Here is a 16,758-nt window from a genome sequence, read left to right on the forward strand (position 1 = left end):
CAAAAAAAAGAAAGAAAATGGTCATTATGAACAAAAATAGTAAGATCTTTAATTTGACACCTTACTTTTTCAATTCTGTCAGGTAATTATTGAAAAAATCGATTTTTTTAAACCCACGAGAATAAAAACTTTGAACTTAATTTTATTATTTCACAAATAAAAAAATATGGGTTCATATATACCATTAGAATCAGAAAAATATTACGAATCCATTGTAAGCAAAATTGAAAAAAAAGTTTACAATATAGTATATAAACTACAATAAAAGGAATTATATGAAAATATCATATTATGTTGTACAGGCAACGTCTTAATTCTTCAATTGAGTATAAAAATGGGAAGGGGGTAAAGAGGGGGTAAAGAGGGGGTAAAAAAGGGAAGACAATAGTGTTGTCTGAACAAAAAAAATTATTGGCCATTTCTGTAATTTTTTAATTTTTTAATTTTTTTCAATTTTGCTTACAATGGATTCGTAATATTTTTCTGATTCTAATGGTATATATGAACCCATGTTTTTTATGTCTGTTTGAGAAAATATTTAGGTCTAAAGTTTTTATTATACCGAGGTTAAAAAAATAGATTTTTTCAATAATTACTTAACAGAATTTTAAAAGTAAGGTGTCAAATTAAAGATCTTACTATTTTTGTTCTTACTGACCATTTTCTTCTTTTATTTTGTTGCGTTTTAGTACCTTAAAACCGACTTAATTATTTTTTTTAAAAACTTAAATTACTTAAAAAATAAGAGGTCTACAAAAAAACCGATTGCATATTTGAATTCTATGAAAAATTTTACATCTACTACTTACTAAAAGAACCGGCTAGCTATAAAAAAAAAAGTTGATACAACTTCTTTAAAAAATTCCCTAGTTTGTTAGATAAATTAATTTTTGTTTACGGTTTTAAGCTATTTTTTTACAACCTTCATTACAATATTCCGGGTTCTAAAGGGATAAGAGCAGGGTGTCGGAGCCGTATAATTTTTATTCGGCTCCGGCTCCGGCTCCTACCTTAAAATTAATATATCAATTTTTTTTCATTATTGAATTTGATAAAATAAAATAAATAATATAAAATATTTTGCTTTTATTTAATTAAAGCTAAATAAAAGTAGAAGGATGTGTGTCTATTTGTTAAGTAACAATAGTTTTTCAGTTTATTATATGGAAATAGACCGTTGCCAAATTATAACATTACTTTAAAAAATCATTTTTAGCTAGTCCGGAGCCGGAGCCGTTTTTAACGAAAAATACGGCTCCGGATCCGGCTCCATCAAAAATGTTGCTGCTCCCGGCTCCGGAACCCTGGATAAGAGAATGGCCGATATATTGATGTACATACCCAATGATGATACAAAAAAAAATTAACCCTTCTGTAGGTTACGATTGGGGACTAAAAACTCAACTTAATGAACCAACCTATCAAAATTAAAAAATTAAAGTTGTTAAGCCAACGAAAAAGTAAACTTAATTAGGTATAAAACTTTGGGGACAAGTAAAATAAACAGTTTAATGTCCCCTAATCTAATCATAGCAATTAGTTTTATATATTAGCCTAGGGGTGGTTTTAGGCTATTTTTTCCCCTTAGAATGCTTGAGGCGCAGCCACTAGTACATAATAAGACAGGATGTATTAATTGTTCCTAAGAAAAATACTCCATCCGTGTTATATTTATTTTTAATGAGACAGACACTCAAACGGACAAAAAACAAAATATCTAAAAGAACGAAATATATCCTATTATGCAGCGTTGCGGAGCCGTTTGACTTTGGTGCGGCTCCGGTTCCGGCTCCGGCTACAATCTAAAATCAAGAAAAACTCATGATATTTTTTTGTTGCCAAGTCTATTTTTTACTTTTGAAGGTTTTAGAAGTTCAATTTTAAAAAGGGCAACAGACGCAACAGAATTACAAAATTAAAATTAATAAAAAATATCTCTTATTTTAGCTAATCCGGAGCCGGAGCCGTTTTTTAACGAAAATAACGGCTCCAGCAAAATTGGCTTCTGGCTTCTGGCTCAGGTTCCGGCTCCACAACACTGCTACTATGCAAAGTAGTAATGTTTTTTTTTGTCTGAAGCTTACAATCTCAATAACTACTGAACTTTATGGTTTTCCTTTACAGTGAAGTTGTTTTAAGGTACAGGGAAGGTTTTAAACTATTTTAGGAGAGCGTATCTCCAACCTCCCAAAAATCCCCCCCCCAACAATTTTTTAAAAATATTTCTTATTAAAACACAAATTAAAAAATGCAATGTGGGTACGGTTGACTTATCCTTCTCCCAACTTAAGTGCACCTAGAGGCTTCTATAGGGGCGTAGCCAATATTGGTATTATATACCTAAAGTAGTAAGGTCTTTTTGTCTGAAGATTAAGATCTCATTAACTTCAGAACCAATTTTGGTTCTTTTTTAAGGTGAGCTTCTTACAGGTTCTCTGATGGTTTTAAGCAGCGTTTCGGAGCCGGAGCCGGGAGCCGCAACATTTTTGGTAAAGATGGAGCCGTATTTTTCGTTAAAAACGGCTCCGGCTCCAGATTAGCTAAAAATGATTTTTTAAAGTAATATTATAATTTGGCAACGGTCTATTTCCATATAATAAACTGAAAAACTATTATTACTTAACAAATAGACACACATCCTTCTACTTTTATATAGCTTTAATCAAATAAAATGAAAGCAAAATATTTTATATTATTTATTTTATTTTATCAAATTCAATAATGAACAAAAATTGATATATTAATTTTAAGGTAGGAGCCGGAGCCGCATCAAAATTAAACGGCTCCGGAACGCACTTTTAAGCTATTCTCCTGGCTTCTCTTTGCCCCTTTAAATGCTAGGGGCGTAGCAGCTAGTTATATATAATTCTTTTTGCGTTTTTATTGAAATAAAAACTTGTAATGTCTAACATAAAAACAAAATTTTAGTAGAAAAGCAACTCTATAATTCTATGTTTCCGTTTGTATGCCTGTCCAACAGACTTTTTAGGAAGATTTTATATGACAATAGCCATCCAATATATAATAAACTTTGTCCGTTTGTCTGTCGTTTATGATCTTTTACTACGTCTGTCTGTCTGTTTGTCCATCCATTATTTTGTAAGCACAAGTAAGAGAATTATAGAACAGCTGCGCTACTTGTAGATAGCCTATGGCTAGGTCTGACCCGGTATATACCACTATAATGAGTCTCTAAATAGATAATTTCCCTTATTTATTTGTTTATGATACTATTACCCACCACCCCCCCCCCCCCTCCTCCTGCTTAAGCTAAAAATTATATTAATAAAAAAAGTTCCAAACGTGTCCCTTGTAACTAAGTACTTTAGTAAAACAAAAATAATAAAATTAAAATTGGAATAAATATTAAGTTAGACTTTAGCATAGCATTTGAAAATATTTTCATTTAAACTATACAGCTGCCTTTAAATAATCTATATATAATAAGTAACATTATGCCTTTCTGTGTGTGTGTCGGTCTGTACTAAAGGATCTCGCTAACCGAAAATTCGATATGGTTATCCTTTACAATATAGCTTCGCATAGGTCCTGGAAAGGTTTTTATCAATTTGGGGTGAGTTATTGAAAAGGAAGGGGGTCAAATATACACCATTCCCTTTAATAAATCTAGGGGTATAGTCCCTTTCGTGGCAACACCCCTTAAGGAGCGATTCTTCGTATTTTCACAGTAACTTTTCTCGTATTTCTAGCCCCTGCGAGGCCAATTGTCTAACCCTGCGGGGCAATCACCTAACCCAATATAGCCTAACCTAACCTAAAATAACCTATTAAAAGCCATTTAAAAATAAGACGAATTGCCCCTTAAGGGGCGTTGCCACGAAAGAGACTATACCCATGTCTAGAATATCTTTTTAGAAAAAAAGAAGAAGGGGGGGGGGGGAAGTCAACCAATTCTCGTAACAACTCAAATAGGAAACTGTTAGAAATCGGCACTCTGTATAATTTATTATTCTGTTGAAGAGAAAGGTTTTCTCAGGTTATCAAAACATGGATATAGGCCAGGGATTTAAAGGGATAAGACAATGGCCGAGAAATTGACATACATTATACATCCCTAATGATAATACACAAAATTATCCCTGTTAAAGATTACAATTGGTGGTTAACACGTTTGGACACTCCAATTCATCCACCAAACAAACAAAATATAATAAAAGTCCCCAATGATTAAGGAAACGTTATTATAAAATTCGGGGACTTGTGTAATAAACAACATGTCCCAAACTTCCTGAACGTAGTCACAGGGACAGGGATAGGACATTTGCACAAAAAATATTTTAACAAACAAAAGGGGACTATCCACGAACAAGAGCAAGTGATTCTAAGCACCTTCTTGTAGTGATTTTAGATGTTTTTTTTTTGTGATTTTACTAGGGTTATGTATATCGACTAAAAAAGTTAAGTTTTACCATGGTTTTCTATAAACAAAACTTTGAAATGTTAAGCATTTTTGACAAAATATCATCAAATGTTTTGTTGAGTTCAAAAGTTCAAATAAAATAATATGCCAAAACATAATCAAATGCTATAAATTACGAAAGTACACTGATAAAACTGTGTACAATATTACAAGTTACCATCCCTTTTTCTAAATTAACATTTTTTATCAAGAAAGTTTACTTTTGTGCCATAGCAAATCTCCACAAAACATTTGATGATATTTAGTTACAAAATGTCTAACATTTCAAAGTTTTATTCATATAAAACCATGGTGAAACTAAACTTTTTAAATCGATATATCAACATTAAACATAACCCTAGTATATTTAAAAAAAAAAAAATTTAGAAACACTGCTGGAAGGTGCTTAGAATCACTTGCTCTTGTTCGTAAATAGTCCCCTTTAATAAAGAATGACAACATTAATGATTTGCAAAGGATAAAAAAACAGCTTATATCTTTTGAAGCATGAACAACATACAGACGGACAAAACAATGAATTGGTGTCATAGGGATTTTTCACTAAAAATTTCAGCCGTCTATCTTCAACTAGTTTTTATTCAGATGTCATATCCATGATCCCCGATATCTTGCTGTATTTTTATCTACTTTCCTATTTAAACAAATCAAATAACACAAAGAAAGCAATATCCTTAAAAGCGAAGCTCGTCAAATTAACCAAATTATTACTTATTCTTGAAATTTTGCTGTTATAGAGCTGCTACGCCTTCTAAATCGTATATAACTCGTTACAGAAAATATCATACCATGTTTGAAATCAAAAGGACAATTCTAACATGCCTTAATTACAGGGATCTTTAGGGATAAGTCAATGAAGGTTAAATGCTCATAAAAAATACACTTCCTGTAGATTAAAGAAGACTATATATATTTAGTTAATCAACTAAAAAGTTAGGTTTCACCATAGTTTTATATGAAAAAAACTTTAAAATGTTAACCATTTTTTGGTGCGATATCATCAAATGTTTTGATGAATTCAAACTGTTGTTTAAAAGCTTACTGCAAAAGTATATTATTTTGATTAAAAATGTTTATTTAAAAAATGGTTGGTAACTTGTAATATGGTAAACAGTTTAATTAAAGTACTTTTGCAATTTATAGCATTTGATGCTTTTCTGCCGTGTTATTTTATTTTGTCCTTTGAACTCAACAAAGCGTTTAATGATATTGCATCATTAAATGTTTTACATTTCAAAGTTAATTTCATATAAAACAATGGTAAAACTTAACTTTTTAGTCTACAAAACAAGTATTAAAATAAATAATATGAAGTGGTTTTAAAAACTTGGTTACCTCTCGGACCAACAAAAAAAAGAATAATACTATTTTACATTCTCATATACATTCGCGGGCAACTTTCAATAAAATAACGCAATAAACTTTCATCATAAAAGGGGGGGGGGGGCCAAAGTGACACTTTTTGAAACCAAAAATAAAAGTCAAAGGAACTCAACTAAAAAAGAGCTTTACAGGGGTACAATATGGAACTGTGAAGAAATGGCGTCGCAACCGCCAAAAACCGCCGAGAAAAGTCAAAAAAAATTTCGGCGGGAAACGGCCATGCAAAATCTCAGACCTGTAACTCTTTTTTTAGTTGAGTTCCTTTGTTGACTTTTAGTTTTGGTTTCAAAAAGTGTCCCTTTCGCCCCCCCCCCCCCTTTCTAATTAAAAGTGTCAAGACACTTTAACAGAAATGTAAATCTAAATATCATTAATACTAATTACTTGCAATTTTTAAAATTAAATCAAACATTTTAATAAATTTTTTTCCTTAGTTTTATAAGCGGGATTAGGCAGCCGTAACATCAAACATAGTTTTCGGGTATAGTCCCTTTCGTGGCAACGCCCCTTAAGGGGCAATTCTTCGTATTTTCACTGTAGTTTTTCTCCTTTTTCTAACCCCTTTTGGGGGGATCTAATTCTGCGGGGCAATTACATTACCCAATATAACCTAAAATAACCTATTAAAAGCCTATTACGACTAATCGCCCCTTAAGGGGCGTTGCTACAAAAGGGACTATACCCCAATTTTCTTACGTCTAATTTTGAATAATCTGTATGACTTTGTTTTGGAGTCAATTAATTCATGTTTAACAGGAAGGAAGGGGACAATGGGCTGTTTATTACCCTAGTCTCCAAAGTTTTTAAAAACGTTTTCTTATTTGTTAGCTTGTGAACTTTTAAAGAATTTTGGTTGGTTGATTCATTAAGTTGAGTATTTAAACGTTTCAACCAATGATTATAATCTACAGAAAAGGGAATTTTTTGTATCATCATTAGGGATGTACATCAACTTATCGGCCATTGTCTTATCCCTTTAGATCCATGCATGTTACTGTAAAAACTGTCTAGTATATTTAGTCTATCTGTACGCTGTAAAATATTAATTAACAATTTTGCATTTTATAATAACAGACAGACGAACAAACCCTATAGATGTAGAAAGCTTCGCTATAAAAAAATCCCCTCACCTTTTGATCAACAGGATCTGATGTACCGTTAGTGATAAGCTTTAACAGCGAACTAATTTCAAATTTTATTTTCATAATTAACTTATTAAGCGTTATTTACTAATTGTTTTCGCCTTAAACAAAGTAATGATTTTCAGTTTAAGAGTTTTTAACCAAATGCGCATATATTATATAGATATTTAAATAGAAGTAACCAGAGGTAGATTCTTTAAAAACTTTTTGGCTCACTGCCTCACTAAAAGTTTGTAAAAAATCCTCCAAACTCGCATAAAAAATCTACAAAATTTAATAAAATCATCAAAGGGTTATTAACATAAGATTTCGTTTAATTTTTGTAGATTTTTAATGTCATAATGGAGGATTTTTCACAAAAATTTTAGCGAGCCTCACTAATTTTAGTGAGGCACAGAGCCAAAAAGTTTTTTTAAGAATCCACTTCAGATGTTTGCCCGTTTGTCCGAAACGTTATATTGTGCTAACCGATGCACCGATATGGTTCTCATTTACAGTAAAGCTTCTTATATACCCATGGAATCAGGAAAAAAGGGAATGTGATTCTGACAAACAATTCTAAGTGAAAATTTCCTCTCAATCCTATTCCCGATCGGTTCAGCGGTTACCGAGATCTTAACCTTCAGACAGATGGACAGACTCCAAGAAACCGTCCCCTATCTAAGAAAATAAATTTCCTAATGGTGTTGGCATTGAACGGGAGGGACACAGCAACATTCTGGCAGCATGGCACTGTATCGACTATGTCTGGCAGGGTGCGACTGTACAGACCCAACACACATCTGGAAAATACAAACATACGATTAGTTTTAATAAATAAAAGGATAATATCCATAAAAACTAAGCTATTTATAATAACGCGCGGTAGGAAAAACGAAAAAATAAAATTTGTTGCAAATTGTGTTAATTCAGGGTACAGTGAAATAAAGTAAAAGGAACATTTTTAGGATTTGGTTTAAGATATCTATAATACAAAGTAGAATGTTGTCTGTCCGTCTGAAGCTTAAGATTTTGGTAACCACTGAACCGATCGGATTCTACTCTTCAGGGAATATACCTACTGGTCCTGTGGTGGTTTTAGGCTATTTTGTTGGGGGGTGGGACACCCACAACCCCCCCAAAAACAAAAAAATCCCCCCATTTTTTTTTTGCAGAAGATTTCCTTGGTCCTTTTTTTTGCATAAGATTTCCCTGGTCCTTTTACGAATTTCACCTTAATTTTTTTGATCACTTTCAAATTCAAATTCAAAATTCAATTTATTAACCATAGATCCGACAAGCCCCCGATCTCGGACAATTATCCTCCAACGGGAAAAATAAAAATGATATTATAAAATTGTGATAAACTATGTACAATTACATGATATTATTTGGCATATTAATATAATTTTATCACATAAACATTACATGATGGTTATTATTTATTTCCCATCCAATTATTCAATCATACAGCAAAATAGTATGACATAATAATAATAATAATAAACTGGCATAATGATTAATGCGGATATTATCCATGTCAAGCTGGCCAGGTGCAGTGCGTAGCCCTAAGGCTGGAGCACGCCCTTGATGTAGTTCGAGCGCTATTGCTGGGGAGGCTAGGGGAGAAGCCGCTATTTATAATATATTGTACCTTGTTGTCCAAGGAATCAGATGTATAGGATAATATCATACATAAAATGATGTTAAAAATCAGCATGTATTAAATGAACGTACGTGCTATCTTAAAACAAGTAAAGAGTTGCTATGTTTCTAAAGAATACCGTAAAGTTGCAAAACTTCTTAAATACAGATTTCTGTTTAAGGACATACTGGCATTTTTATGACCTGATTGTAGAGATGCTTCGCTCAAAATATTGTAACTTATTGTAATACGAATTAGTAACCAAAAATTAGATCAATCGGATGATTTTATCACATAAAAATTGTCGTTAAAAAAGTAAAAAAAAACATGTTTAAATGGACGTACAGACATTCTGGTAACGATTCTAGAGTTGCTATACTTTCTAAATCGTACCTAGTTACTACAGGAATCATCATGCAAAGTTTGAAATCGATAGGACAATTCTAACATGCCTAAATTAACGAAAAAAGCTATCTGTTACGGACTGACCTTCGCTTTTAAAATACTTCCTAGATTTAGTGAAGCTATACTATATATCTCTCTTTGTCTATCCGTCAGTCCGTAAAACAATGCAAGAAGTGTGATTTCCTCGGATGCTTTTAAAGATAGGCAGCTTAAATCTTTCGATTCCTTTTACATATCAGTCAATATATCAATCATGCTTAAAAAGATATTTGGAATCATGGAAATAAAACGAAGTTGCCGGTTTCGTGGTTTTTTCACAGTAGCCTTTCTCCTATTTCTAGCCCCTGCGGGGGGCTCTAGCCCTGCGGGGCAATCATTAACATTATTTAACCTAACCTAACCTAAAATAACCCTTCAAAAGCTACTGTGAAAATGCGATGAAACCGGCAACTTCGTTTTCTTTCCATGATCCGATATTTGTCCGTTTGCCATTTCTATCATTTTTTTTAGGTTCCATACTTATGGATGTTGTCATCCTTGTTTTTTTTAATATTTGATAAAAAAGATGTAAAGAGGTTCAATTTAATATTTTATGAAATATTTGAATTTTAGTTTTAAGTGTTTTAATTTGGTAAAATTTTAAATCCATATCAGAATTTCCTAAATAATTTCGCTGTACTTTAAAGCGGATACGCCCCCTAAAAGCCTCTAGGGGCACAGTATCTTTCTGTTACCAGTATGGCCTCGAAACCGATTAATATCCGCTGGATTAGAACCAGTTCTCAGCCATACTGAAAAACAACGTATTGTATCGTATTACAGAAATTTTTCACGAATATTACTATAAAAATAAGAAAATTGATACCCAACTGTTTTGTTAGTCCAAGCCTTCTGCCTCTAGGGGCTAACAAAACTTAAAATTAATCTTTTTTCTAGTTTGACTATCCGCGGAAAGCTGTCTATAATACGATGCGATAAATAACTCTTCTTTACCTGTGAGTGGGTATAATATCTCCATCCGCGCTAACGAGGACTATATCAGCATCCTGTGATCTGACAGTGTCGTGTACACTTCCAACAAGCAGGTTTCCGCGGTCAACCTTAACAATGCATTTATTGGTATAGTTCCTTTTGTGATATCGCCTCTTATGGGGGGTTTCGTATTTTTACAGTAGCCTTTCTCCTATTTTTTGCCCCTGCGTGGCCATTGCCTAACTCTGCGTTGCAATCACCTATCCTAACCTAAAATAACATATTAAAAGCTACTATGAAAATAAGACGAAACGACCCCTTAAGAGGCGATGTTTTATTATTACTTGGATCTTGCATCAGATTCACATGTACTCTGATAAAGTAACACTGGTAGAGGGCTAAGATAACGATCCATACCTTACCCTCCCAATCTACTGGATGAACAAACTAACCAATAAATAACAGGGGAAATAGCAAACTTAATGGACGAAAATTTATTCACGCATATTACATCCATTAACTTACCATTTGGAAGTGGTCTAAAGAGATAAGACAATAGCCGATAAGGGGAGAAGTAGGTTGCGGGTAAAATCCGTAAAGATTGAGTGTTTTAAGTTAAAAACAGTAGTAGAACGATAAAAATTGATGTTAACTTTAAAGTTTTTTTCTGTCTATAGTTCCTTTCAATAAGAAATAAGTGAATATAATCGTTCTACTACTATTTTTAAGCCTTAAAACACACACCTTTACGGATTCTACCAGAAACCTACCCCTCTCTTTATAGGGATGGCAATCCGTCAAATTTTTGGACCGGATTCGAATTCTTACAAGAATCCGTCAAAAAAATAACGGATTCTTGCGGATTCCAGATTGTTATTTTTGGCGGATTCCAGATTCGGATTCCGGATTCTAGCAATATTTTGAAAGGCTTTTTAAAAAATTTAAGTGCGACATAGGTCCTAAAAATTAATGTTCTTGGTGTTCTCTATAATTCACTTCCAAGAATTAAACCAGATTTTAAAAGATATTATATATAATGATGCTAATCTTTGCCTTCAAAAAGGGGGAATTGAAAGAAAAAACTTAAAGGAAGCCTGCAAGAAATACCACGCTTTAACTGCTGAAAGACTGCCACAAGTAGACCAAATACACCAAATTTGAAGCCTTCAGCTTCTATAACAAAAAAGTTCTAGGCATTTTAAAATGACATTTTATGTACAATGGAAATTTTGAAAGAATTGCAATGCTCATGTTGAAAACTTTAAAATTAAACTACGTGGCCTAGAAACAAAATTATAAGCTTATTTTTGTCATAAATTTAGGTTTCCAGTAACTAATCATATTTTTACAATAAAAATACCCATTTTTATAGTCAAAATCATTTTTAAAAAATTAAGTTTTACTTGCGTTGTACCGAATGTACTGTAGCCAATCAGAAGGCTGAATCAGCTTAACAACCAATCACAGCTAAGCTTGTATTAGTTTACCCCTTTGTTTCCGCTATGATTTTCGTTTAAAAATGCAATTTAAATCGAATTTTTTTCATAGATTTTGACTATGAAATGTGGTGTTTTTATTGTAAAAATGTAATAAGTTACAAGCAATCTAAGTTTCTGACAAAGATAAGGTTATAATTTTATGTCTAGGCAACGTAATTTAATATTGTTTTTTCTTTTATGAGCATTGGAAATCTTTCAAAAATTCCATTGTACATAAAATGCTATTTTGAAATGCCTAGAACTTTTTTGTTATTGAAGCTGAAGGCTTATAATTTGGGGTATTGGGTCTTCTTGTGGCAGTCTTTCAGCAGTTAAAGCGTGTTATTTCTTGCAGGCGTCCTTTAAGACGCTAATTTTAGCCTACCAACTAAGAATCCGAATCCGCTATTAAAAAACGGATTCCGGATTCAGATTCCAAAATTGGCCAAAAATTGGGCGGATTCCGGATCCCGGATTCGGATTGCCAACCCTAGTAGAAAATATGGACAAAGTGATTTAAAGACTAGATTTGTAGCATTACTGGCCGACCGTCAGACCAAGTATATTATGTACGGTTCCAGGACAAACGCAGGAGTCACAAACGTCGGAGTGGACAAACGCAGGAAGGTTAAAATATTTATTTTATTAAGTATTTCTATACAGATTAGGTTAGGTTAAGATATGAATGAACAAATAAGCCCCCCGCAGGGGTTAGTCATTTAAAAAACCTATAAGATGGTCTAAAATAGGTTAGGTTAGTTTAAGTGTCCACTCCGACGTTTGGGACTCCTGCGTTTGTCGTAGGACCTTATATACTTGATACTCATTGACACAGGGAATCTTCAAACAAAAATTCAATCATCTATCTTAAATAGCAGCCAAGAAAATCACATTTCACCATAGCGTAACGGCCAAACGGACGCACAGACAGACGAAGTGAATTATAGAGTAGATTAACTTATAAAGTAATAGTAATAAGCTAACAAATTTGGTATAAATTTTAAGATTTCTATTTCAATATGCTAAACATGATTTATTAGTATGCCTGAAAACCAGTTCCAATCCAGCGGATATTAATCGGTTTTGAAGACATACTGAAAACAATATCATGTGGACCTACATATGTTCAGTAAATGATTTTGGAGTAAGTACGCTTACAAAAGTATCATCTTGTAAAGTTTCAAATCTATAGGGCTATTCTAAATGGATAATAATTCCTCTAGGACGGAGGGACGTACGGGCCTACCCCCAATAAAATCATATAATAGCAGTGTTGTTGTTATGAAATTGTAAAAAGTATAAAGTGTTCTTTCAAGTAAGCAGAAAAGTATTCTTAAATATTAATTAAAGTACCCAGCACTAACAGTGTCAATTTATTTGCAACTAGTCGCTACGATCCTAGAGGAATTTAAGGGGGGGGGGGGTAGAGGTCAATCTCCCCATTTTAAATAAGGAGACTTCTCTTGGGAGGGTGGTGGTAAAATGATTTTTTTTTATACTTTTTCGAAAAAGGAATTATAATAATCTACAATCTCTCATCCACCATCATACCTCATTTCATAAATTAAAAGAAAAAAATATTTGAAAACTTTTAATCATCTATTGCAGGAATAAGGTATAACCAACAAGCAAATTAATTCGAAAATTGATTTGGGGGGCAAAATAACGCAACCTTTATTATATTGCCTTTTTCAGCTGTCGTTGGGGCGCAAAATTTTTATTTCACCATAGATAAAATATATGTAATCGCGGCATTGTGTGCATCATCAATAACCATAACAATCTTTTAGTAGCAGACAATAATTTTATGTATAATGACAATATAATGAAAAGGACTGTCCATAAGAATTTTTTTAAAATTTTAAGCATACTATATATATTAACAGAATCAAAATATATCCCTTTAAAACTTCTGACCTCCAACTATAAGGTTTCCGCCCGTTTTTTGTGCTCCTTTATTGGCGACCTGTATAGTTTTCTATCCTAGTTTTGCCTCCAACATTGCTTTATGTCGCTTACAGGATAGAGGTTAAATTTTTCAATGGGCTCCAATTGCTATGCTTCAATATAAAATCCAAACAGAAAGCAATTGTTATATGAATAAAGTAAAATTTATACTTTTATTTCTTTTTTCCTATTGTACAGTCCTAATTGAGAGTACAAATACAAGTTTTAGATTTAAAATATAGATATAGTAGATCTAGATGGTAAATCTGGCTTCTTTTCCGTCAAACTTAACAATGAGTTTCTAAGCAGACAAACCTTTTTGTTTATTTATACATATATAGGATTTGTTCCATTAATACACATGAAATTTTTTTTCCCTATATAATTTCCTGAAAGTTATTCTATCATTAGAAATTAAACTATGCATATCTGACTTATATTTGTTTTCTCATATGTTTCACTTTTAACGAAGCTAAAGAAAATGCTTTATCCTAGGCTTTATCGGTACATTTTCTAACCATTAGAATTACCTGATTATTCCTCAACTGTTTTCCTGTTGACTGATTTATAGATTATGTATCTAGATTATATCTAACATTGAACCAATGAGCACCCAATAAAATTTTTACACGTAGTTCACCATATTGCAATGGATATAGCAAAGGTGGATATATTGACAGGGGAAAATGTGTCGTCAATTTAGGTTGCTAATAAACAGGGATATAAAGGAATATAAGACAATGACAAATAAATAAATAAATTGATGTATACCCCCAATTATGCTACACAAAATAACCTCTGTTTATTATAATTAGTGGTTGAAACGTTTGGACATTCAACTTTATGAACCAATCAATCAAAATTCAGTAAAATCACCAAAGTTGTTTTACCAACGAATAAAAAAACGTTATTATAAAATAAGACTAGTATAATAAACAGTCAAATGGCCCCTTCCTCCTTTCTAATATGGTACTCATTTATTAGTCGGTTCGTTTATCCAGTAGGAGGGGAGGGGATAAGGTCAAGGATGTGGATTGTGGGTTTCGTTGTTTTATCCAACTAACAGTAAATTTTTCTAAAGGTGCACGAAAATCTGGTGCAACATCCATGTAATAATAGATCATTTACTATAGTGGGTCTGTTTTAATGCTTAAAGTTGTATCTTCGAAAAAACAGGTTTTAAGCAAGTATGGTGAAATAGGGTTAAATAATTAATTCGCTTGTTGGTTATAGCTAGCTGCATCTATTGTAATTTATGTTTGATTTCCATATAGAGCGAAAATGATATATGTAGATTAGACACAAAAAATCGGCGAAATTGAAAAAATACCTAAAATCGGTCAGCCCATTTACCTACCTTACCCACTACCCTTTATTACTCTCCCCTATTCCTTCTGTTTTAATCCAATATAACAGTACTCCCCTTCCCCCCCTCTTTGTCTACCTCCCTATTACATAGAATTTACAATAACAAGGTTTTTAACCATTGAAATATGAAAATTTATGACGTGTTTAAATATTTAGAAAAATCCTGAATCGGCTTTTTAAAAGATAATAATAAATTAAAACGCTACTTTATATAACAGAACTTGAAAAAAAATATTATATTTTTTAAAAAATAAAATAGGTATGCAAAAAAGGAAATTTATCTAAATTTTAAAAAACAATATTTTTAATACGAAAAAATACCTTAAAGGCGCCTTGACACTCAATCTTAAAATAATCCATTATCTTCAACTAACAACAATCACTTTTTAAGCATAATTTTGTAATTATCACTGCAAAAAATGCTTAAATTTACTGAAATTTCCTTAGCTTCGCCTCAAAAGGTCATTGACAGACTAATACTATCCTGTTATTTTAACTCCAAACAAGCACAGGGTTAAAAAAAAGGGGGCTGAAAAAATCATATAATAGGGGAAGGGAGTTAAGGTGAAAATTGTTTACAACAATTTAACCCTTCTATCAACACACCAACACACACCACACACACACACACACACTCAAAATCCAACTGCGTTTTGTTGGGGTTGGAAAAGAAGAAGGGTTGGGAGAAGGGGGAGGGGAGCCACAAAAGTTGGACTAGCCGCAACTAGAAGCATTTTTTTCCTGTCGGGGCAAGGGTTAAGAAAACAAAAAGGGAAGAGGAGACGGCACCAAAATCGGGTGGGGGCTAAATAACTAGATAGTTCATGAATTCAAAAATAAAAAACGCGGGGAAGGGTTAACAAAAAGGGATGTCACTGTTTTTTCCCGATTCAAAAATTGAAAACATGTCTATTGCATTAATACACTAAAGGGTTAATACTCAAATAACAATATTAAAAATGGGTTTTTGGGGGAAAAGGGAGCTATGCATAAAGAGGAAAATTGAAACGGCGGCGGTTCGTTTTGATCAAATGAGAGAGGGGAGGTAAAAAAGGACAAAAAGATAATAATAAGGGGGGGGGGGGAGGTTTCAAAAGCGTTTTCTAACAGAAAATACTGGATTGGATAGGGTTAAATTATTTTTTGGGATGTAAAATTCTAGAAGTCTAATTTAACAAGGATGACAACATCCATAAGTAGCGAAGCTCAAAAAATTTGGAATGATATCCGGAAAAAATGAACTATAGAGTAGTTTCATAAAAAAAAACATTAAACTAAAAAGTCATGAAACCATTTAAGACTTATAACGTGAAAATCTAGGAATCGTTCTAGCACCTTAACAAATAAGCAAATCTTAATGAAACTTTGTGGGTATATGTAAATTGTAAACTTATTAATATATCAGCCGCCTATCTTGAATAGGAGTAAAGAAAATCATGAAAACTAGGAATCGAACTAGCACCCCAACCAATAAGCAAATATCAGTAATACTTAATAAAGTATGCAGAATATTAAGGTATTTAATCCCTGAAAATATCAGCCGTCTATCTTGAATAGGAGTTGAGATATTCATAAAAACTTAATCTAGCACCCCATTTAATTGACGAATCTTAATGAAACTTTGTGAAAATATAAAGAATGTCAATTTATTTAATCCCTGAAAATTTCAGGTTTCTATCTTAAATAGGGACCGAGAAAATCACGTTTCCTCCACTCTGTCTCTGACAAATGGACGGACGGACATTTCGAATTATAGAGTAGCTTCGCTTCTAAAAATCAATAAGTAAATATACATGCTAAAAATGGACTGATATACTTACATTTGAAAAACATAATTTTTAGCAATTTATACCACATATCTTTTTGTCTATGTACTTGTCTAAATTAACGAAAAGAGCTAACCGTTTCGGATGGACGGACCCACCCTATTTATAGTAAATCTCGGCTTTTAAAAAGTTTATTACCAAAAATACACAAAGGTTGTTTTTATCTTTTTGTTTT

At 32.5% G+C, this 16,758-nt stretch overlaps 1 protein-coding gene across 3 annotated transcripts in view; it reads right to left on the bottom strand.

The window, feature by feature from the left end:
• LOC145306539 (uncharacterized) overlaps nucleotides 1-15,244 on the bottom strand; it is a 52,135-nt gene extending 36,891 nt beyond the window's left edge. For all 3 annotated transcript variants that reach the window (XM_080148714.1, XM_080148715.1, XM_080148716.1), the window contains exons 1-4: nucleotides 15,079-15,244; nucleotides 9,986-10,092; nucleotides 7,641-7,745; nucleotides 6,952-7,003 (exon numbers count right to left, since the gene is read on the bottom strand). In XM_080148714.1, the coding sequence (XP_080004840.1) occupies nucleotides 6,952-7,003; nucleotides 7,641-7,745; nucleotides 9,986-10,092; nucleotides 15,079-15,117 (303 nt within the window). In that variant the 5' untranslated portion in view covers nucleotides 15,118-15,244. The remainder of the gene's footprint in view (nucleotides 1-6,951; nucleotides 7,004-7,640; nucleotides 7,746-9,985; nucleotides 10,093-15,078) is intronic.
• Between the last annotated feature and the right edge of the window lie 1,514 nt (nucleotides 15,245-16,758).

Source organism: Acartia tonsa, chromosome 14 (genome assembly GCF_053477335.1).
Source record: "Acartia tonsa isolate MP-2025a chromosome 14, ASM5347733v1, whole genome shotgun sequence".
Classification (NCBI taxonomy): Eukaryota; Metazoa; Arthropoda; class Copepoda; order Calanoida; family Acartiidae; genus Acartia; species Acartia tonsa.